The following is a 22666-nucleotide window of genomic DNA, read 5'->3' as shown; positions in this document are numbered from 1 at the left end:
CGACGGCATCAAGGCCCGACAAAATACATTTTAGTCAACTAAATCACCTGTACATTAGTCGACTAAAATATGTATCCAAATATTACTAAAAGTAAGAGTTTCATTCCGAAGACTATGACTAAACTAAAATAGAAATTTGCTGCCAAGAACAACACAGCTTCAATGTTTGCGTTTACGCAGACACTCAAAGCTGGACATATAGGAGGGGCTAGCGCCCCTCAAAAAACTGCTATGTTTATGTTAGGCCTATATTCCATTCCATTGATCTGTGTGTTTAGCCGTTCACCCACACACACACACACACACACACACACGCACACCTCTGTCGTGGGGATTACAGCGGTTCGCAGCAGAAATGCCACATTGATTGAACGCTGTACTGTACTGTATCTGGGTCTCCATTCTACCTTGAACACACTTCACTTCACAGAGAAGATTGTGTGCACATCTCAATGCCTATACTCAGGCCAGGTGCTGGATGTCAGGCATCAAGGCAAACATCAAGGAAGAGGAAGAACATCCGCACACCAGTTTGTAGAGCTCCGAGACTTACTTTATTTTAAGGCAACAATTAAATGCAACGTTTCGACCGACTAGGTCTTCATCAGGCAAATATCACTTCATCCATCACTTCTTTCTGATCTCCTTATACGTGTCCTTAAAAAAATAAAAAATAAACCACACTTTCTCTCTACTCGGCCCTCATCTCCTTCAGTACCGTAGCGGGTTTGACAGAACTGCTCGAGTAGATTGTATTTTTTTCATGTTTTCTCGTTGAAAGGCAAAAAAATCAAACCTTCACACAGCGGAAGAAGAGATCCACACTTGATGCAAGGACGTTAAAAATCCAATTTCTCAGAGTAATAAAGTCGAGTGAGCTTGCTTCTTCAGATCAGATACAGTATACAGTATAGTCAGATCAGTGATCCTTCACTGATACAGTATAGTCAGATCAGATCAGATCAGTGATCCTTCACTGGTACAGTATAGTCAGATCAGTGATCCTTCACTGATACAGTATAGTCTTCAGATCAGATCAGTGATCCTTCACTGGTACAGTATATAGTCAGATCAGATCAGATCAGTGATCCTTCACTGGTACAGTATATAGTCAGATCAGATCAGATCAGTGATCCTTCACTGATACAGTATAGTCTTCAGATCAGATCAGTGATCCTTCACTGGTACAGTATATAGTCAGATCAGATCAGATCAGTGATCCTTCACTGATACAGTATAGTCAGATCAGATCAGATCAGTGATCCTTCACTGATACAGTATAGTCTTCAGATCAGTGATCCTTCACTGGTACAGTATAGTCAGATCAGTGATCCTTCACTGGTACAGTATAGTCTTCAGATCAGTGATCCTTCACTGGTACAGTATAGTCTTCAGATCAGTGATCCTTCACTGGTACAGTATAGTCAGATCAGTGATCCTTCACTGGTACAGTATAGTCAGATCAGATCAGTGATCCTTCACTGGTACAGTATAGTAAGATCAGTGATCCTTCACTGGTACAGTATAGTCTTCAGATCAGATCAGTGATCCTTCACTGGTACAGTATATAGTCAGATCAGTGATCCTTCACTGGTACAGTATATAGTCAGATCAGTGATCCTTCACTGATACAGTATAGTCAGATTAGATCAGATCAGTGATCCTTCACTGGTACAGTATAGTCAGATCAGATCAGATCAGTGATCCTTCACTGGTACAGTATAGTCTTCAGATCAGATCAGTGATCCTTCACTGATACAGTATAGTCAGATCAGATCAGATCAGTGATCCTTCACTGGTACAGTATAGTCTTCAGATCAGATCAGTGATCCTTCACTGATACAGTATACCGGTAGTCAGATCAGATCAGATCAGTGATCCTTCACTGGTACAGTATAGTCTCGCGTAGCCACACAACTATTCCACAATCTCTGAAATACTCCAGACTGTATGACGGAAGCATTTATATTTTACTCATGATCAGAGCTTCCTTTGCTCCAGACTGTATGACGAAAGCATTTGAAAATTGCAGTCTTGCAACGTGAGACTAGGTACATTGCGGTCTGTGCGGTGACGTTTACCAACTAGCCTGGCAAAATGTAGGCATGTATTATATGAACCCTCATATAGGACACCATGTTTTATCATTATTTCCCTCCACTCTGGGCTACCAGTTAAGGTTTTTATTTTATTTTTATCGTCTGGAGGGTAGTTTGGTCCACCTGACAGACTGACATGATTATTTATGGGTCAGAAGTATTGTACTCTCTGTAAGTATACTTGTTACAGCTAGTATTATGTGTTTTTAGATATGTTTGTACTTCAAAATGTCTGTGATGGCACAGACATTGGTCTCACTTCCTTCCTGGACTATACCAAGGTTAATTAAATAAGGTTAGGAAGCGAAGACCATACAGTGGACTCCATGTTGCTCCCTGGAAGGAAAGAAACATGCGCAATTGGCTATATGCAGCCAACACTTCCACGTTCAGCTTCCTTGGTCTCAATTGCGCATGTTGTTTTCCTTCCAGGGAGCAACATGGAGTCCACCGTACGGTCTTCGCTTCCTAACCTTTATTTAATTAACCTTGGACTATACATGTTGTCTCAGTTGTCTCATTGTAGTAATCCAGTCAAACCCTATAGTCAAACACACAGACTTCATTATTTTGTTCTGTTACTATAAATACTATTTTTAACATTGAGCGACTGCCGTTTCTTCCAGCGGTGAAATGTCCCTTTAATGCTAACATGAGACCTGATCTGCAGAGTTGTTCAGCCCAAAGCTCACGTTACTCTTATCCCATTTAGACCTGTTTTCTGAAAAACCTCATGTTTCTATGTGAAGGACCCCCAAAAATATATGTAATTGGTCACCGACCCCCATCTGAAAATTGAAAATATGTTATTCCAGGGACCCCCCCCCCCCCAAGACGCAAAGCTTTGAGTTAAAAATGTTCCCACTGAAAGAATAATATTGAAAGATTTGAAACACTTTTTCACGATAAAAAAATAGCATAGATCTACAAGCTCGTAGAGCTTGTAGATCTTTTCAATAGCTTAATAGATTTTCCACTAGCTTAAGTATAACAAAACGGTTATTATAGCGACTAATAGTATATATTATTACATAGCATGATGGGGATACAGGAGACAGAGGCTCAGTGTTACAGTGTTACACCAGAGACAGAAGCTTAATAGCTAGTAGTTTACACACCGCTCGGCAACGCATCACTTCCCCCCCGAGGCCTTTTATTGGGCCAGCCTCTGTGACTTAAATATTTGTTTATGGAGTCGTTTCTTGAGCAAAATGGCAAAAAGGGACGACTGGGACTTCATCCCAGACAGCGTATAAATGCATGGACATCAACGTTTGCTATTCACAGAAATATCAAATGAAGAAAGAGACTAGAGGGAATAGTAGAGAGATGACAACGGACAGGTGCTTTATCTCACGCCGTTAGAGAGAGGGGAGGTTGGTCACATGAGACCGGCCATGCTAAATCTGACAAATAGAGAATAGTGAGCATGCGGATGCTATCCCCGCGTCGGGCCTTGTTCTAAAGGGTTTTACATGTTCTAAAGGGTTTTATACGGTATGTTCTAAAGGGTTTTATATGGTATGTTCTAAAGGGTTGTATACAGTATGTTCTAAAGGGGTTTACAGTATGTTCTAAAGGGTTTTACATGTTCTAAAGGGTTTTACATGTTCTAAAGGGATTTACATGTTCTAAAGGGGTTTACATGTTCTAAAGGGGTTTACATGTTCTAAAGGGATTTACATGTTCTAAAGGGGTTTACATGTTCTAAAGGGTTTTATACGGTATGTTCTAAAGGGTTTTATCCGGTATGTTCTAAACGGTTTCATACGGTATGTTCTAAAGGGATTTACATGTGCCACACATGCCAGGAGCCACGGGTGTTTTGTAACCCGCAGCACAGATTAGTTTTAACCCACCACGCATGTCGGGAGCCAACAGTGGTTTTTTTGGGAGGCCTCCTTTGGTTAGACATAGCATTTGTTAGACATAAGGTTGGTGAGGGGTGCGTTAAAACGGCCGGATTAAGGTTGGTGAGGGGTGCGTTAAGGGTTGGGAGAGGGTTTAAGGTAGAAGGTAGAGGTAGAAGCCATTGTAACCTGAGACCTCTCGTGGCTTATTCTAAACAACTGTGTGTCTCTCCTCTCCGTACAGTTGACTGTAGGACTGTTGGTATGTTCTAAACCACCATGTCTCCTCTCCGTACAGTTGACTGTAGGACTGTTGGTATGTTCTAAACCACCATGTCTCCTCTCCGTACAGTTGACTGTAGGACTATTGGTATGTTCTAAACCACCATGTCTCCTCTCTATACAGTTGACTGTAGGACTGTTGGTATGTTCTAAACCACCATGTCTCCTCTCCGTACAGTTGACTGTAGGACTGTTGGTATGTTCTAAACCACCATGTCTCCTCTCCGTACAGTTGACTGTAGGACTGTTGGTATGTTCTAAACCACCATGTCTCCTCTCCGTACAGTTGACTGTAGGACTGTTGGTATGGTATGTTCTAAACCACCATGTCTCCTCTCCGTACAGTTGCGTAAGGCGGTGATGGATCACATCTCGGACTCCTTCCTGGAGACCAACGTCCCTCTGCTGGTTCTCATCGAGGCGGCCAAGAGCGGCAACGAGAAGGAAGTGAAGGAGTACGCCCAGGTGTTCCGCGAGCACGCCAACAAGCTGGTGGAGGTCAGTGCACACACGCATACACACTTACACGCACACACACTTTAACCATTTATTTATGTCGACACAAAGGATATAATGAGCATACAATACATTAGGTGCATTTGAGTTACATTTACAAAATATGTTTTCATGATACAACAGGCATGTCACTCAGAACTAGTCTATGGGTATAAGTAGCAGCGTCTCCACCATAGGACGGCTGCCTATAATTATAGCAGAGACACTACAATCCTTTTTTAAATTGTCTTGCCTCCTTTTTGGTCATCCCAAGTTGTTGGAACCCTCTAACAACCAGTCTTTGGGTACAATGCCCTAGGCTGCCAAATATAAAGACAAATAGTCTGCACCCATTAGCCCAGCTCTGGGATCATGGTATGTATGTAGAAGTGGTTGGTATGTAATGACCATATATGGTCATAAAGGCTTCCTCTAGGCTGTGGCCAAAGGTGCTGCTATCTCTAATACAGACACTTCTCTGGACTAGCGCTCTTCATCACCCAAAACAACATCTGTTGTTTTAGATGTCTGACACACACACACACACGCACACATGCACGCACGCACGCAGACGCACACGCGCGCAGACTCACTCGCACACAAGCGCACACGCACAGCACGCCGACAAGCTGGTGGAGGTCAGTCCAGTCGCCACGAATTCAGACGAGAATGAACACGCGCTATACAACACCACCACCACCACCACCACACTGCACAGCATGTGTCTTCCTGATGGGTCAGAGTGGTCCCCAAGCGTGGGCCGCGTGGGTTGGTGTGAGGTCAGCACAACACAACACACAACGTTGAGGTCAGGACAACACAACACGTTACTAGGTCAGTGTTTGCTGCTTCATATGCTGCTGTAACTTGTTGTTAAGTTCCATTTTAGCATAGAGAGTTCTGTATTTTAAGTGATAAAGGAGAGAATTTCTCTCTCTCTCTAAATCTAAAACCAACACACTCACGCGTGCACAGCACACACGCACACACACTGTTCCAACAATTATTTAAAATATATAAATAGCAGAATACTTTATATCAAATTGTTGCCAGGAGGCAGTGTCAGTATCTTAATCCCCATGTAGTTGTGTCTCTGTCTGCGCTCTAGCAAAAATAAATGCTCCTTATTAATATTACCACCACAAGTGACATTTCCAGTCTAAGCTCTTCATCAAACATTTTTTGCAATTATTTTTTGCATTTTGTATATTATTGCATTGTATGTAGATTATGTCCTAAAATGTCTTGCAAATCACAGGTAATCCTGAATAACCTGTGTTTTTTATTGTTTTAAATGCCTTGCATAGTGTGTGTGTGTGTGTGTGTGTGTGTGTGTGTACCTCTACCCCATATTGATGATTTTATTTTGATTAAAATATAAGTGAGGTCAGAAAATAGAGGACGCTGAAAGTGATTGGCCGGAATGCGATGATGTATATATTACAGTATATTACTGTATATGCCTGCTAAACTTGAGGTTTACGGGCAAATATAGTGCCCATAATTGCCTGTTAACTCCTCTTTTCACGCAGTGTCAACTCAACTTTATTGATAATAGCACGTTTTGCATGACCAGGCCAACCAAAGTGCTGTATACAGGTTTAAAAGAAGTATAAGAACAAACAATATAAACAACCATTTAAAACATGAAAACAAACAGGCATTTTAGAAGAAATGAAAACAAAACAATGCAATATAAGCAGACTATATAACAGGCAATATGAAGGCACAAACAAAGCAGACTATTGCACTATAGTGAGGAGAACAGGGCTATACCTCAGCTGACACTAAAAGCCAAGGAGAATAAGTGGTATATGATGATAAGAGCGCCTCTCTCTTCACATGGGTGTGAGTCCTTCAGGGGCCCTCCCATGTACAGCTTTGAGTGTTTGTGTAAACACAAACATCGTGTAAACACAAACATTGTGTAAACACAAACATCGTGTAAACACAAACATTGTGTAAACACAAACATTGCTTAAACACAAACATTGAAGACGAAGGTGAGGACACAAATTCTCATTGGCAGGAATGGGATGATGTATGATGATAAGAATACCCCTCACTTCACACAAGTGTGATTGTTTTTGTTGCATGCTAAATCATTGCATTTGCGATAAGGATATCCTTCACCACGTGTCCGCTGGTTAGTTTTACTCTCAACAAGAGAACAAGGACCATTTGGTTATATTAGTATAGTGTGGCTAATTCATCTTCATAGCACTGTGGTGTAATATATAAACTCTGTTTCCCCTTTGCTTTTTTTCCATTTCAGCATTTAGAGGACAAAACAATAATAATAAACTACATAATGTGTTGTTTGGGAGCACTTGAAGTCTTGTTGTCTTAAGCTGCCCATATACAAATTGAAATAGTGACCACCTCTAAGCAAATTCCTGCAGTGCAACATCAATACAGCATGAATGGAATTGTGGACAAAATATTATCCAACCACGACGACAACATATTCAAGTCTTTGCTCCGAGAGGCTAAATGTCATCAAATGGTGGTTCCGTGGCTCAAATGCTGAATTAATAATGGAGCTCTGCTCTGAACCTTTAAACCGACTGCTGGAAATAGTTCATTATAGTTGGGGTGTGGAAACTGAGGAGAAAAGAGCTGCACGTATCAAAGGTGTCGGACACACTGCACTTAATCTGACACCGTGGCCTAGATTCACCTCTCACACATACACACGCAGGCACGCATGCGCACACGCACGCCCGTCCACACACAACCACCCATGCATGCACGCATGCGTGCACGTGACACACACACGCACCCACCCACGCAGGCACGCGCATGCACAACACGTCCACCCACGTACACGCGTGTGCCCCACACACACACAGACACAGCCAGCGTATACCTGCGCGTTAGATCCCGTATAATGTGTGAGCTGCTGACACCGGTAATGGATTTTTAATTAGGGATCATTTGTCCACATTGCACATCAGTATGCGGTACGGTATTAGCGTTCGCTCACACACCCATAGCCCATACCGGCGGCCATGATGCATTATGCATGGAGAGAGTTTGGGGCGAAACGCATTTTATTTACTGGTTTATTGGAGGAATAGGCACTTCTTTCGGCCACTGTATTGTTTCTCATACATCGGAATCTGTCCGTCTACCTAACAGCCGGTAGTTTACTGTAGGGGCTGCTGTTGGATGGATGGATGGATGGATGGATTAATGGATGGATGGATGGATGGATGGATGGATGGGTGGATGGATGGATGGATGGATGGATGGATGGATGGATGGGTGGATGGATGGATGGATGGATGGATGGATGGGTGGATGGATGGATGGATGGATGGATGGATGGATGGATGGATGGATGGATTAATGGATGGATGGATGGATGGATGGGTGGGTGGATGGATGGATGGATGGATGGATGGATGGATGGATGGACGGACGGACGGACGGACGGACGGACGGACGGACGGACGGACGGACGGACGGACGGACGGACGGACGGACGGATGGACGGATGGACGGATTAATGGATGGATGGATGGATGGATGGATGGACGGATGGACGGATGGACGGATGGACGGATGGACGGATGGATGGATGGATGGATGGATGGACGGATGGACGGATGGATGGATGGACGGATTAATGGATGGATGGATGGATGGATGGATGGATGGACGGATGCAGTGTTGGTTTTAGTCGACTGAAATGTATTTTGGTGGACCTTGATGCCGTCGACTGTTTTTACACTTGCTGAAAATAGCCGATCTACAAGCTCACAACGCGTTGCGCTGCAAGGACGGATGGATGGATGGACAGTTGCAGTGCTGTACTCAAGGTTTTTCCCAGCTGCTGTGTGAAGCACAGTGGTACTGGTTCATGAACGATCGCTTTGCCTTTCTGGACTATAGTAGCAAGCCGTCTCTCTCATTGGCTGCCGTAGTGCCCGTATACTAGCAAGCTATCTCTCTCATTGGCTGCCGTAGTGCCCGTATACTAGCAAGCTATCTCTCTCATTGGCTGCCGTAGTGCCCGTATACTAGCAAGCTATGTCTCTCATTGGCTGCCGTAGTGTCCGTATACTAGCAAGCTATCTCTCTCATTGGCTGCCGTACAGTGCCCGTATACAAGCAAGCTATCTCTCTGATTGGCTGCCTCGTCTCTAGGCAACCAGCCACGTTTTGCCTCTAGCCGACCTTCTCAGCTGAACGTCATGAAGTGCTGCCGACACTACTTTTATGAAACAACAGAAGACAGCGAGTGCTGCCGACACTACGTCACTGCGTGAAAATGAGTTAACGGGCAATTATGGGCACTAGATTTGCCCGTAAACCTCAAGTTTAGCAGGCATATGCAGTAATATATGGTAATATACAGGTGTGATGGTACAATTCGGGAGTTTAGTAAGTTTACCGGAGTTTTTTGGAAAGTTTAACAGGAATTTCCTGTAATATATACATATTTTTGCGCAGTTATATGTATGATGTAACTTCAACCTGCCACGCTGTTGTATGACGGATAGATGGATGGATGGATAGTTGCAGTGCTGTAGCCTAGCTTTCTGTCAGACAGTATATGTCCGTGATTATTCCATGCGTAACATGCGCACGTATAGGCTATATGTGACCAAATTTGACTGAGGGACTTCCATTGGAGTTTTTTTTATTTTCGTTTTTTTCACGTCATATGAAAGCAGGGAATAATAGCCTCAAATTGACACCAATTTTGGAGATGTGGCTTATAGAGTAATGTCTTGCAGAAAACAGCTTTAAAGGTTCACTTCTGTGGACTCTAACATTACACCTAGCTACAGGTTTAGCATTTATTTCAAATTTAAATACATCGATTTCAGCTCTGACACTTATTTCAGACATGCTCATGTGAAGAGTCTGCCTGCTATTAACTAATTAAAAATAAAATAAAATAAATGTTTCTCCTCTGGTGAAAGCTGGAATTTGCGCGATGGCAGGCTCTCAGGCAGTCTCAGCCGAACCATGGAATGGTCACCGTCGTTCGTTGATAAGAACCATACTGGAAAACACATAGCTCAGCTGTTACATCCTACAGTACAACATATGTGACCAGATTTGACTGAGAGCCTGCTATCGCGCAACCTCAAGCTTTTCACCAGAGGTATTTATTTTATCCAAAATGAGTTAATAGCACAGGCAGACTATTCACATACAGAGCATGTCTGAAATAAGTGTCAGAGCTGAAATCGACATGTAAATATGAAATAAATGCTTAAACATGTAGCTATAGATGTAATGTTAGAGGCCACATAAGCAGTGTTGTGACTAACTACATGCGTTACGTTACATAACGTAACTACTATTTGCAGTAAATTGTAACCTAACGCTTTACATTTCCCCATTCCATAACGGCCTTATAGTTATTGTGCGAGCGTCACCCGCGTTATGGCGTTATTATGTCAACTTATGTCAGGCGTCTCGATCTGTGCCGCTGACTGCAGTGCAGAGACTAGAGAGCGCTCTCTGTGTTGTTGACAGTTTCGTCATACTAGCCTCTCAGCCCACATGGCTTGATACACCCTAACGTGATAAAAGCAGAGGTCATTGATTGGCTAACGTACGGCCAGATTTCAGGGTAAGCCAATCAGAGACAGTCTACAGGGTGGGCGGGCTTACTGGCTGTTGTAAACAGTAACACATTTCTTCGCAGACACAGAAACCCTTGTAACACATACATAGATACACGCTAGTGGGGTAATCGCCGGTAGAAAGAAAGTCAACATAATACAGTAAAACGCAAAAATGGCAAATGCGGATCCTGACAGCGAGCTCGGTTGCTTTGGGAGTTGGAAATTCAAACATTATTTTGAGTACTTGCGACCCAAGGACGAGTCCGACAAAAACATTGAGGTAAAATGTAAATTGTGTGTAGGACATAAAACATTGTCCTCATCCAAAAAAAGCAATGCAAACCTGCTAAAACACCTCAATACAGTCCATGAGGCTACGAGACTTGTGGCGAAAGTAGAAGACCAGGCTAAATCCGATGGACCAACACCACCAAAAGTTCCAAAACAAACAAAGATTGATTTTAATAAATCGCCACAACAGCATGTCAGCATTGCCAGGTATGTGGTTGAGGAAATGCTTCCCCTCTCAACCGTGGAGTCTGTTTCTTTCAGAGCACTGGTCAGCAACATACCAGTGAAAGCAGGGCCAATGTGCAGAAAAACTTTTTCAAAATACCTGGACAGTGAATATGCAAAGTATAGTGGGAGTGTTACTTCATACATTGCATCCCGATGTGACATATAAAGTGGAACAATTCACAGATGCAGCAAAAATGGTTTACATTTTTCCCTTGTTCAGTTCAGTTATAGACCCATTTCTCTATGCCTTTTCTGTTCGTAAAATTTGGCCAAGAAAAAGAGAGGATATGAAGAGTTCTGCCAGCAAAACAAAAATGTGCGACCTTACTGTTAAAAGTGAGGACAAATAGTCTATAAGTTGCATTATAATTTATTTTATTGAGGGTTATAGCCCCTCCTATGTCCAGCTTTTGGTGTGTGTGTGTGTGTGTGTGTGTGTGTGTGTGTGAGTGAGTGTACTCATTTTATTTGATTATTATTTATTTTCTTCATATTGCACTGACAGCACCATTTGTTTAATTGTTTTGAAGGCAAGTTGAGGCTACAATAAAGATGCCTGTCAAAATTCCTGAACATGTTTTATTGTTCCACTACATTTCATAATGTTAGGAGGGAGTTGTGTTTTCTCTTACTGTGCGACAGAACAAAAAATCTTCTTTTAAATCGTTTTTTATATTATAATTTTTTAAAGTAAAGTAAAGTAGTTACTTTCATAATTTCATGTAAAGTAAAGTAACAAATTACTTTTTTAGATAAGTAACTATAACTATAATTCCTTACTTTTTAAAAGTAACTTCCCCAACACTGCACATAAGTGAACCTTTCAAGCCTGTTTTCTCAACTCGCTGTTTTCTGCAAGACATTACTCTATAAGCCATATCTCCAAAACTGGTGGTTCAAATTTAGTCACATATACTTTCTTTAACAATCTTACCTAATTTGGTGTCCACAGATTAAGCTTCATTAAATTAAGCATTTTTTCTTTTTACAAACTTGTTTTCCTTTTAACACATTTTTACTCTTAACCACCTGGTGTTTTAGTTTTGATTAAAGTAGATCATGGTAATCATACTGTAGATCTGCACACTCCATATTATTCTTTAAACAGAACATACATACACTACAAACACAACATGCATAAACTAAGCGATCAGCCACCATGAATGAAGCAGCTGGTGGTATGTGTATATATTATATATGCCGTTGTGGGATTCCCCCAAATTGACATGCGGGGACTTTACTGACTCTAATATGTCCCCGTGGCACTATCGATCAGATCTGCCTACATCACACTCTCATCGCCCCCTTAAACCTGCCGTTAATCCAATACTGTCGCCTTGTGACTGCTGAGCAGAGGATAATTCTGATAGCTAGCTAGCTGCTGCTGAATGGATGGATGGATGGATGTATAGTTTGTCTTCAGGTTCCCCAGGGGGGGGGGGGGGGGGGGGGTACGACGCTACGTCTCCACATAACTGTAAGCGAGCAGGCAACAACGTGATGATGGACTCCTTCTGACTAATTCCTTTTTGGCCTGGAGGTGATCTAAAAATAACTTGGGAGAATAATACCGCAGAGGTGGGAAGGAAGGAAGGTGGGGCTTGATGTAGGGCATTAAGCAACTAGTTGACTATTCAACTAGTCCACTAGTGAATCCACTAGTCGACCTTGTTGGTACTAATTGATAAGAAAAGAAAAAAAAATGTAGGCCTCAAAATCAGGTAGATTATTGTTATAGTCACCAATGTACACAAATATTTATTTCCATAAACATTATTAGGTAGTTAAACAACTAGTCGACTAGTAAACTAGGCAACTATAGTCAACTAGTAAAAATGACTAGAAGTGAACGCCCTAGCGTGATGTCTCCACCGTCCGTACGGTATATACACCTAGGAAGCAGCTTAGCACACGTTTTTCCGGCCATAACTCTTAAAGGATAGAGCGGGGATTATAAGCGTGGCCTTAAAGGTCTGGGTCATCACAAATGGACTTGTCCCAGCCGTGGAGCAGCAATCCATCCACTGCCCAGTCCAGTCCAGTCCAGTCCAGTGCATTCAGTAGTGCTTATTGCACTGCGTTGCTTCCAGAAAAGGTATTTACGGCCGTGCGGTTCGTCTCGCGCCGCCGAGCCCTGAAGGCCAAATGGGTCCTAGCTGGTTACGTTCAAACCGATCTGTATTGACTCATGCATAATCATTGGACTGACTTTGTTCTCCCTGGACTCTCTGCTCCTGTCCAGAGTATAAGGTCACTGTTTTAAATCTAATGGTATAGCAAGTAAAGCAATGACGTAATGTTGAAAAGTTTGCTAGTTTTGTGCATATCACTCGCAATTATAGGCATAATATGTAATGGAAACAACCTTTTTCTCAGATGTGTTAAATACAGTATGTATCACCCAAAACAAAAACTAAATATATGTACAGTTGTACACATGTCCATGCTGTATTGATGTTGGTACCATTAGTGGAGATAACAGGCAAGCGTTGATCAAAACAACAATTCTTCTACATTCTCTAATTGTGTAGACTTCTTGTAATTTAACTTAAGTAGTGCAGATGTTTAACAATAATGTGACTCTTGAGAGTGAGTTCAAAGATCTAATAAGGGTCCATTTGGTTACCAACTCTCCATCATTTAGCTGGGGACCACCTCTGGAACCCCCTCAAGGAGCACTGGTTGAAAACCACATTATGCTCTGAGAGCATTTTCATTTTCCAATAGCGTTTACTATTATGTCGGAACGAAATGGCCACTGTGTGAATATAAGTAGATCTTAAGATCAAGGACAAAATGTTTTGACACCCCGAGAAGGTTTACAAGGATATCAAATGTTTATATGAATGACAAGAAGTGGAATAAAACAACACATAAATATGAAAGTTCAGGATTTACTATTTGTGTCCGACTGCATTTTCTCAAAAGAAAGTGGTGGAAAAGGCAAGTTTATTCATTTCAACCACATGGCACTATCACAGAAATAAACAACGGTCGACACGACTGCCGTATGAAACTGTCAACAGGACATTGTAAAATGCCGTATAAATCACTTTGAATTCATATACTGCCAGCTTAGATCCCAAGATTTATCACGCAGATGTAAGCCACGGGAGTGACATTCAGAAATTTTAATAATGATAAAAATGATAATAAATCCATCTCATATAATGGTATAGTGTATTAGTCTAAAAAGAAAGAAAAAAAGATTTAAGAAGAAATAAATTCTAAAGTGTGACCACTGTGGCTTGTTCCACTTCCTTCGACCGTTATCCACACCTGGGTAAAACGGATAACGGACCCAAGGTCGCGATCGCAATGAGCCGCAACCATGCAGGCACGTGCACACATTAGACATCAAAGGGGGCTTCATCAGCCGCTGCCCTGTAGATCAGGTATTTTCTTCCCAAAAGTGCCCTTTTTACGGAATTTCAGCCTCTGACTCACAACACATCGCGCTGCGACCCGTTGACAGTTTGTAGATATGATATTTTAGTCGAAAAGTGCCCTTTTTACGGAATTCTCAGCCCCCTATGCCTCTGTAACACTCTCTGCACGTCGCTGCGACCATGCATGAAAGGCTGTTCCAAGAGGGGTTTGGAGTGGACGTCAAGGTCAGTGGAATCCTCCTCACGCTGACATTACGATAGTGGTGATGGCGCGTGACGCCCTTCTGATGTCTAATGGCAGTCGGCCACCACGTGTGCGTTTCGCAAAGTAACGGCCATAAAAAAAGAAAGAAGCGAGGCTGGATCAGCGACGATGTTAAAAGACGGGGGCATTCGTCTTGTGTTTCAATTAACGAGAACATGTCACTCTTGCTCAGCGCTAATATATATAACGGATAGCTGGCGCTCCGTTTTTAATGAGAGAGGCAGATTTCAGGGAGGTGTGGGGGACGACGACGGTGCTAAATGAGATGTAGGGGGGTGGGAGAGGCAGATACAGACGAGATGAAAATGAAGAGATAAGAGCTTCATGGTCTGTTTGAAAAAAGCTGGGAATTCGGTGAGTGACAGACAGACCGACCGACAGACAGACCGACAGACCGACAGACAATTAACCCATTCTGGGCGGAAACCCCATTTGGTGTTTAAAGCATTATATTATTCTTTGGCTATTGAACAATAACAACAAGCTCATAGTTTGTCTGCCATATTTGAAAAATCGTGGAAATGTGGAGCAAATCTTTGAATATACTGTATATTCTTTCAGAGTGAAAGTTTTTAACTCAAATCTCTGCTTCTGGGGGAGGTCCCTGCATGGAACAACGTATTTTCATACATATATTTTTGGGGGTCCTTGACATGAAAATGTTTGAGAACGCCTGAAACATAGGACATTTTTAGAATCGTCCTGCGGTCTAAATGGGTTATAAGACAGTAGAATGGTAGAATTGGTGGCTGTGCACCATATGGAAGGTTCCGGTCGCTCTGGGGCAGCAGGGTGGCGATGGGTCAGACAGAGCTATATACCTCTCATTAGGGCTGTTATAGGTCCATGAATTATTTAATATATACTGTAAGTAGTACCACTAACCAACTAGCAGTTCATATTTGGCACAGGGGCTACCAGTTCTCAACCCCGCGGAACCCCAAAGGAAAACAGATTTCCATTTAGCCGTGTCCTGTTGGTCTTATCCTCCTCTCTTCCACTTAAAGCACTCTTTCTCTCTCTCTCTCTCTCTCTCTCTCTCTCTCTCTCTCTCTCTCTCTCTCTCTCTCTCTCTAGACACAGTGAATGTTGAAGCTGGACAACCTCCGGGTGAAAGTTATAAGTTAAAACATCATAATTACGAAGAAAGTAAAGCTTGTCAGAACGTTATATATATTCGCCAAAGAGCACAAGGGGCGACACTAAAAAGAGAGAGCATTCTGTCTCCCTGCCAAGAAGCCATCTTGTATAGGCTACTGTAGTGCCATTGAAATGAGGGGAATTTGAATATGCATGGTAGAGAGAGAGAGAGAGAGCATGAACACATGCAGAGAGTTACATGGGACATTATAGTGTGTAGATTGAAAAACCTTGAAAAAACCCCCCTGAAAAAAATATCTTCACTTTTTTTTTCACCCGAAAAGAATCTACCCACTATACTATAGGTCCCCTTTGGTGCTCCGTAGAGAGACACAATCATAGAGACAGAGGGAAAGACAATTGCATGAGTGTGCACCTATGCAGTATACGTGTGTGTGTGTGTGTGTGTGTGTGTGTGTGTGTGTGTGTGTGTGTGTGTGTGTGTGTGTGTGTGTGTGTGTGTGTGTGTGTGTGTGTGTGTGTGTGTGTGTGTGTGTGTGTCCATCCGTGCGCACACGTGTGTGTCCATCCACGCCCGGCTAAATAACTTCAATCCAATTTGGGCTATAAGGTCACACAGGAGGAGGGAGGATATATCTTTTCCTTGACTGCGGTGGCTAGCCCAGGCTTCTCTATTGCATTAAGTCCTATGATCCCCTACATCTCTGCCAGGCAATGAAATGACCCGCGCGGTATTTAGTCGTTTCCTGTCGCTCGCGCAGGCTGGTGCTAATGAGCATGATGTGATTAGGAGGAAGCCCTGAGGTGAGCGCTGAGCGTACAGGGTTCTCTCTCTCTCTCTCTCTCTCTCTCTCTCTCTCTCTCTCTCGTTGGAGGTGAGCCGTGTCTGGTGGCGGTGTGTGTGTGTGTGTGTCTGCGGGCGTTAGCGAGAAGAGGAACAACATCAAAATGGAGTGGGTGTGATGAAGGGCAGCTTTCTCTCTTTGTCGTGGGGGGAGAGGCTTTAACCACGTAAAGCCTTTTATTCTTTGTTTCACACTGCAGTGACATAGTACAAAGTCTGTTCCACATGCGCTGCTGAGAGCTTGTAGATCTGCTGTTTTAGTAACAAAAATAAAGAAAGAATATGCAAAAGAAGAAACACCCGCACACTGTCTTCAAATGCAGTGAACATAATTATGTAATATTGAACCAGCAAAGTTTCGGGCCTATACGGCCTTCATCAGGCTATCTTTATCATGAAGATAAAGGCGTCTTACATGGTATTGACATGAATGAATGAATGAATGAATGAATGAATGAATGAATGGATGAATGGAATTGGGGGTGGGGGTGGGGGTGGGGTCTTTGGGGAGGTGGTCGTGTGGAGGTCGTATTGCAGCTTGCATGGACGGTCACCCCCAGCAGGAACCTGAGAGAGAGAGAGAGAGAAAGAAAAGAGTTTTGACTCTTCATTTGTTCTGCTTTATGTAGGATTTCTAGTGCCGATAAAAGGCTCCTTTGAGGGGAGCAGAGAAAGGAGTTACTATGGAGGTGATTCTGAGATATTTACGTTCTAAGTTGCTGTGTCTGTCCCCATAGAAAGCATAAAAGCCAGCGTAAACTTTCACCGGATTGAAATGGGAGTGTAACATGGGGAAACTGGACGCAGCTGAGCACCGTAAAGCAATTGATATGAACCCATTCTAGACGGGAACAACTTTTGGTGTTTATAGCTATAACTTATGTTGTACTTTAGCTATTGAAAAATAGCAGATCTACAAAACCTACAAGCTCGTAGCGCGGCACTCTGTGCCGTGCTACGAGGTTGTAGGTTTTTTCTTCTGAATGTCTTTGCTTCTGGGGGGTCCCTGGAACAATATATTTTAGGGGGTACTATGTGAGTGGGGAGTGGTGGCTGATGAATGAATATCAACATCCTAATACATCTGAATACTGGGGGGTCAAATTATGACAGGCAATTCCTGCAATATCAGTCAAAAAACACTTTGTTTGAAATAGACACATTTGGTAAATAAAACTTCAACTGGGCATAACTTTTTTTTATAAACACTACATAGTGTAAATGCAGGCTCTTTTAAATGGCTTCCAACACAAAAACTAAACACTTTATCAACTCAGTTATTGTTTTTCCTGGAAGCAGACAGCTTTCTCTGAAGGTCTTTCGTTGTCGCACATTCACATTTTTCAAACAATTTTCAATAAATCATTCAAAAACGCTATTCTGCCATAGAGAATCCTATCAATTGAAATGCCTTGGATCTGGCAAAGAGTTAAGGCACTTTATTGTTTCATCTTTACATGGGAAGGTAAATAAGCCTGTTTGTAGCCTCTTTGGCACTTCATGTGTGTGTACTATTTGTAAGGTGTAGTTATTCTGAGTACTTAACTTCCCCCTGCTCTTTAAGGACTCAGCCAGTGATGCCCTGTGAGCCTATTTAATAATGTTGATATATATTATGTATTTGTAACATGGACCTAAAAACTGATACCAGTATTTTGTGCCTATAAATAAATTCCTGAAGTCTTATGGACAAACTTTTTGTCAAACATTTATTTGCTGAATAATAGTAACTTAATTGTGTTTGCACTTTCGTTGTGTTGCTGCTTGCAGCATACAGTATATACTTAATACTGAATGGGTTTAGCCAGTTGTGGTGTGTATCTACCCGCACAGGGGAGGATGTCGCACCGTCTGACAGTATAAATGTGACACTTCATTTTGTTTACAGCATCAGCAACGCTGACGAAGGCCCCTGGCCGAAACGCGTTTGTTGTGTTGCTGCTTGCAGCATACCTTCCCATGTAAAGATGAAACAATAAAGTGCCTTAAAGGACTACTCCGTGAGTGCTATGGTATAATGGTATTAAGCTTCTTCTAAAGTGTTTCCTGACTGAAAACAGATTGAGACAGTTGGAGTTGTGCGTGCTTCTTCTTTTCGAAACGACTGACATAGAAACATGAGGTTTTTCAGAAAAAAGTCAGGCTTTAGAAGACATTTTGTAGAATCATCTTCAGGTCTATAAAAGGCGTGATGAGGTGTCACGAGGTACATACGGAAATAGGCGAACTCTGCAGTCGGTGAGATAATTGCCATGGGAGGTATAGAGCGTCGCAGTCCCGCCCCCTCGAGAGACCCGGAAAATAATTCCCTGTTCATTTTCCTTTTCAAAAAGTATTTATTTAAAGAGGACTGCTACGCTCTATTGTGCTATAGCTTCAGGCATCACTACAGTAGTTATCAATAATAGCCATGGGAGGTGTTGTGTTAGCTTCAGGCATCACTACAGTAGTTATAAACAGTATAGGTGTTCTACCTGACACTATATAGGGTCTATATTTCTCAACAGAAGAGTAAGGGGGACCATGAAGCTACAACCAGCTGGAGAGATATAGGCTGGCATAGTTATACATTACATTAACATACTCTACCGCCGCGCAGATTGGCTAAAATAACAGATTAATTCAAATATGTATACGTATTGCAGCTTTATCACTGGAGGGTTTTTTTTAACTCTATACACACACGGATGTCCGTCCGTCCGTCCCCGGATGCCTCAGCATGTCCCAAAACGCCCAGCCAGATATATAGTGTAATCCTGTGAGCGACCTCCTGTGGGGGTCAAAACACCCCCTAACCGGGTGCACCTCCTCAGCTCTCTCTCTCTCTCTCTCTCTCTCTCTCTCTCTCTCTCTCTCTCTCTCTCTCTCTCTCTGTGTGGCTTTTGGCAAACCCTCTGCTAATGCTGTGTAAACATCGCTGCCGCTACTGTACTTGCCACTGATTTAGCACATGTTAACCCATTTAGACCCGTTTCTACTAAATGTCGTGACACTTTTCTGAAAAAAACCTATGTTTCTATGAATCAGTGGCGCTCAAACGTTTTTCATGTCAAGGACCCCCAAAAATATGTATTTGGCCGCCGACCCCCCCCCCCCCCTTCCCCCCATCTGAAAATATGTTGCTCCAGGGACCGCCCAGAAGCAAAGGTTTGAGTTAAAAACCCCTTCACCCCTGAAAGAATATATATTCAAAGATTTGCGCCACGTTTTCAGGAATTTTCAAAGAGTGCAGCGCTACGAGCTTGTAGATCTGTTATTCTTTTCCAACAGCTAAAGTGTAAATGAATGGTTTAAGTGTTTAAACGCTAAATACGCCGTCACAGATGCGTTCCCGTCCTAAAGGGCTTAATATTACATGAGGCACTGTGGGGCCCTTTGATGATGCAAGTTGAGCGGCACTCTAAACTAGGGCTTTGCCCCTCGGGGGGGAAGGGGGTGAGGGAGATGGCGTGTGGAGCGGGAGTGAGCGAGTGCGGCTGGGCTCCTCCGGGAATCGCTTTGCCTTCCGCGGTTTGCCACACAAAGCTTCGTAGGAAGGTGAGCAGTTCATATCTCCGTAGTGACATAACCAAGGTGGATTGTTCTACTTTTTCCAAAGGCAACACTGCCTCGGTCTCAGATGAATACACAGTGATATACCTCAAGATGCTTTGGATTGCATTAGAGGGGGCTGGCAAAAAATAGATGTCAGCATGGTAATTTGGAGAAAAAAAAATGAGTCACTGAGTGCATAGTTACTTAGTTGCGGTGAGGTCTAGCCAACACCAACTTGGGATTCCTGGATCGCTGTCCTCCACAATTTCCTATATCCAACATCAGGTTCTTGAGCTCTGCAGTGTTGTCAGCCAAGCTGTCGCGCCGCAGCACGTCTACATAGGTGGTATACGCTTCTTTCCCCTCCTGGCTTTGCCCTGGCTTGGCTCCTATTGGGTCAATTTACTTGCCTCAAGTTCTGGGTGCCTGGCGCAGTGCCCTGCCAGCCTCATTCTCCTCTCTCTAACTTTGTCCGTGACCCATGGTAGGTCCCCATAGAGGTCCACATTTCTGATGCGGTCCGTCCATTTGACACCTAGTGCCATTCGTAGCATTCTTGTGTAGACTCCATCCAGGGCTTTTTCCTGTTGTACTGTGAGGGTCCATGTCTCGGCCCCATACAGCAGTACTGACTCCACAGTATCTATGCACTCTTAAGGCCTTCTCCCATGTCTGAGTTCCATACTCTCCTCCTCCCGTGCAAGGCTTTCCAGGCAAGTGCTCTCCGAACCTTCAGATCCTGTTCAGTTGAAGCATTCCAGGCCCCGAGGTACTTTAAGTCCTCGACTGGTTCGAGCACCGTCCCGTCTGCAGTGGCAATGGTTTTATCCTCGGTGTTGACTGTCATTACCTTTGTTTTCTTGGCATTGAGCTTGAGGCCGATCTTCCTGCACTCCTTTTCTACTGACAGTAGTATACAGTAGCTCCCTTCCTTTCTTACTGTGCAATTATACTGTACCATGCAATTACATAATTATGGATCCGTTCCTCCTAGGGCATTCATAAAGAAATCGATGCATCGACTTCATTAACACAAGTCGATTCAAATTCGGAGAAGTCGAAAGTAAAAAAAAAAGAACAAGAAAGCCCTTTTTTTTTTCATATTATTTTTGCTCTATGTATGCGTATGTACAGAATTCAAACTGTAGGATTGGTTATTGTCACGGACAATAAGTTTCCCTTTGCATCGGAGTTCAGCCACAGCCATAACAAACTGCAGCTGTGTTCTCCTTTGATGTGCGCTCTGAGTGTGTCCCACTAATTGACTGGCTGAAGTTGAACTGCGCTGTGTCAGAGCGTGCAAACTTTCTCCCCCCCACCCCCGTGCTGACAGTGACTATAGCTTTACGCGCGGGACGCATGAATCTCTCCGTCTCCGCTCAGTGAGGGTTGTTTGCATGGCTCAGAAAAGACGAAGCTTGAGGACGTTAATATTATGCTTGGAGTTGTTGTCGGAGGAGGAGAAGGAAAGGTTGTTCACGTCGTAAACGTGGAATGTATAATAGCAGATTGTATTCTGATGATGTGCCAAACTGCTGCTGGCTGCAATAATGTTAATTATACGTATGATGACCTATGTCTTCTATTGTGTTCTGACGGTACACAAGGTATTTTGTCTTGTGTTCATATGGCTGGAGTGAGCCGCTGCACTCAGTGTGCTGTGCCAATTATGCCTCGTCTCAATCTGTTGCGTCCTCTTTTCTGGTCTATGTGCCAGTGTGCGCGTGTGTGCCTGCCGTGTTTAGTGTAAACGTATATGTTTTGATGATGATCAGATGATACAGTGTGTGTAGCCTAGCTGTCTTTTCTAATGGGTGTCTGTGCCATATTGGAGAGGCCACTGTGTGCACTGTGTGTTTAGTGGCTCTGTTTGACATGCTCCGTACACGGCCCCCCACAAGTTGACTGGGAGAAATCTCGACTCGTTAATGCCCTAGTTCCTCCTGATGTGATGTGAACTTTTTTTAAAGCTGGATTTTTCTATACTTTCTATACACGTTTTGATCCTGTAGGTCCTGCGATTTGCGGCAAGAATAAATGGCATACAACGGGGTATACATTAAAGGGATCGTGACATTTGTATTTTTTGTATTTGTATCTATTTATTTTAGGTTTTCTGAGCTCAATTTCACCCAAAAGAACCTGTACTTTTAACATTCAGTAAAGGTTTTCTGTGGTCCGGGGTTTTCTGGTGCTCTGTGCTCTGGTGTGCCTGTGGACTGTGAGGTAAGACTCCACAAATCCCATATTATGACATAGGAATTTGCCAGCAGATGTTGAGGCCTGTTTGCCCGTTTTCATTGCAGCTCAAAAGGCTTCAGAAAACCCCAGACCACAAAAAACCCATTGAATGTTAAAAGTTGTGTACTTGAGGTACTTGTAATTGAGGTCATAAAACCTAAAAGAAACAAAAAATAAAATATAAATGAAAAACAATGTTGTGAAACCTATAATCATTATAATTTAGTGCAGATCGGCATAATTTGAAAGGGTCAGATCTAAGTAATCCTTTTTATCCCTACAGTGAAGCTTGACGAAACTTTCTTCAGGGCCTCGATCATCAAAAATGCTGCTGTTAATCAGATAATATGATGTGTTCAGGACAGGACTATATGCACCCCATGCAGCCTTGTCTTGTCTGGAAAGAAAGAGGGTGGCAATTGGGATAAAGACATACTGTACGATATCCCTTCTCTCTCT

At 43.0% G+C, this 22666-nt stretch overlaps 1 protein-coding gene across 3 annotated transcripts in view; it reads left to right on the top strand.

The window, feature by feature from the left end:
• Window positions 1–22666, top strand: part of ctnna2 (catenin (cadherin-associated protein), alpha 2) — a gene marked incomplete at its 5' end in the record, with an annotated part of 495295 nt that overhangs the window by 341414 nt on the left and 131215 nt on the right. For all 3 annotated transcript variants that reach the window (XM_080759408.1, XM_080759409.1, XM_080759407.1), the window contains one exon: window positions 4577–4729. In XM_080759408.1, the coding sequence (XP_080615534.1) occupies window positions 4577–4729 (153 nt within the window). The remainder of the gene's footprint in view (window positions 1–4576; window positions 4730–22666) is intronic.

The sequence above is a fragment of the Protomyctophum bolini genome (assembly GCF_963924005.1).
Source record: "Protomyctophum bolini genome assembly, chromosome: 3".
Lineage (NCBI taxonomy): Eukaryota > Metazoa > Chordata > Actinopteri > Myctophiformes > Myctophidae > Protomyctophum > Protomyctophum bolini.
Note: the sequence above shows the minus strand (reverse complement) of the source record. Positions and strands in the feature narration are given on the sequence as shown.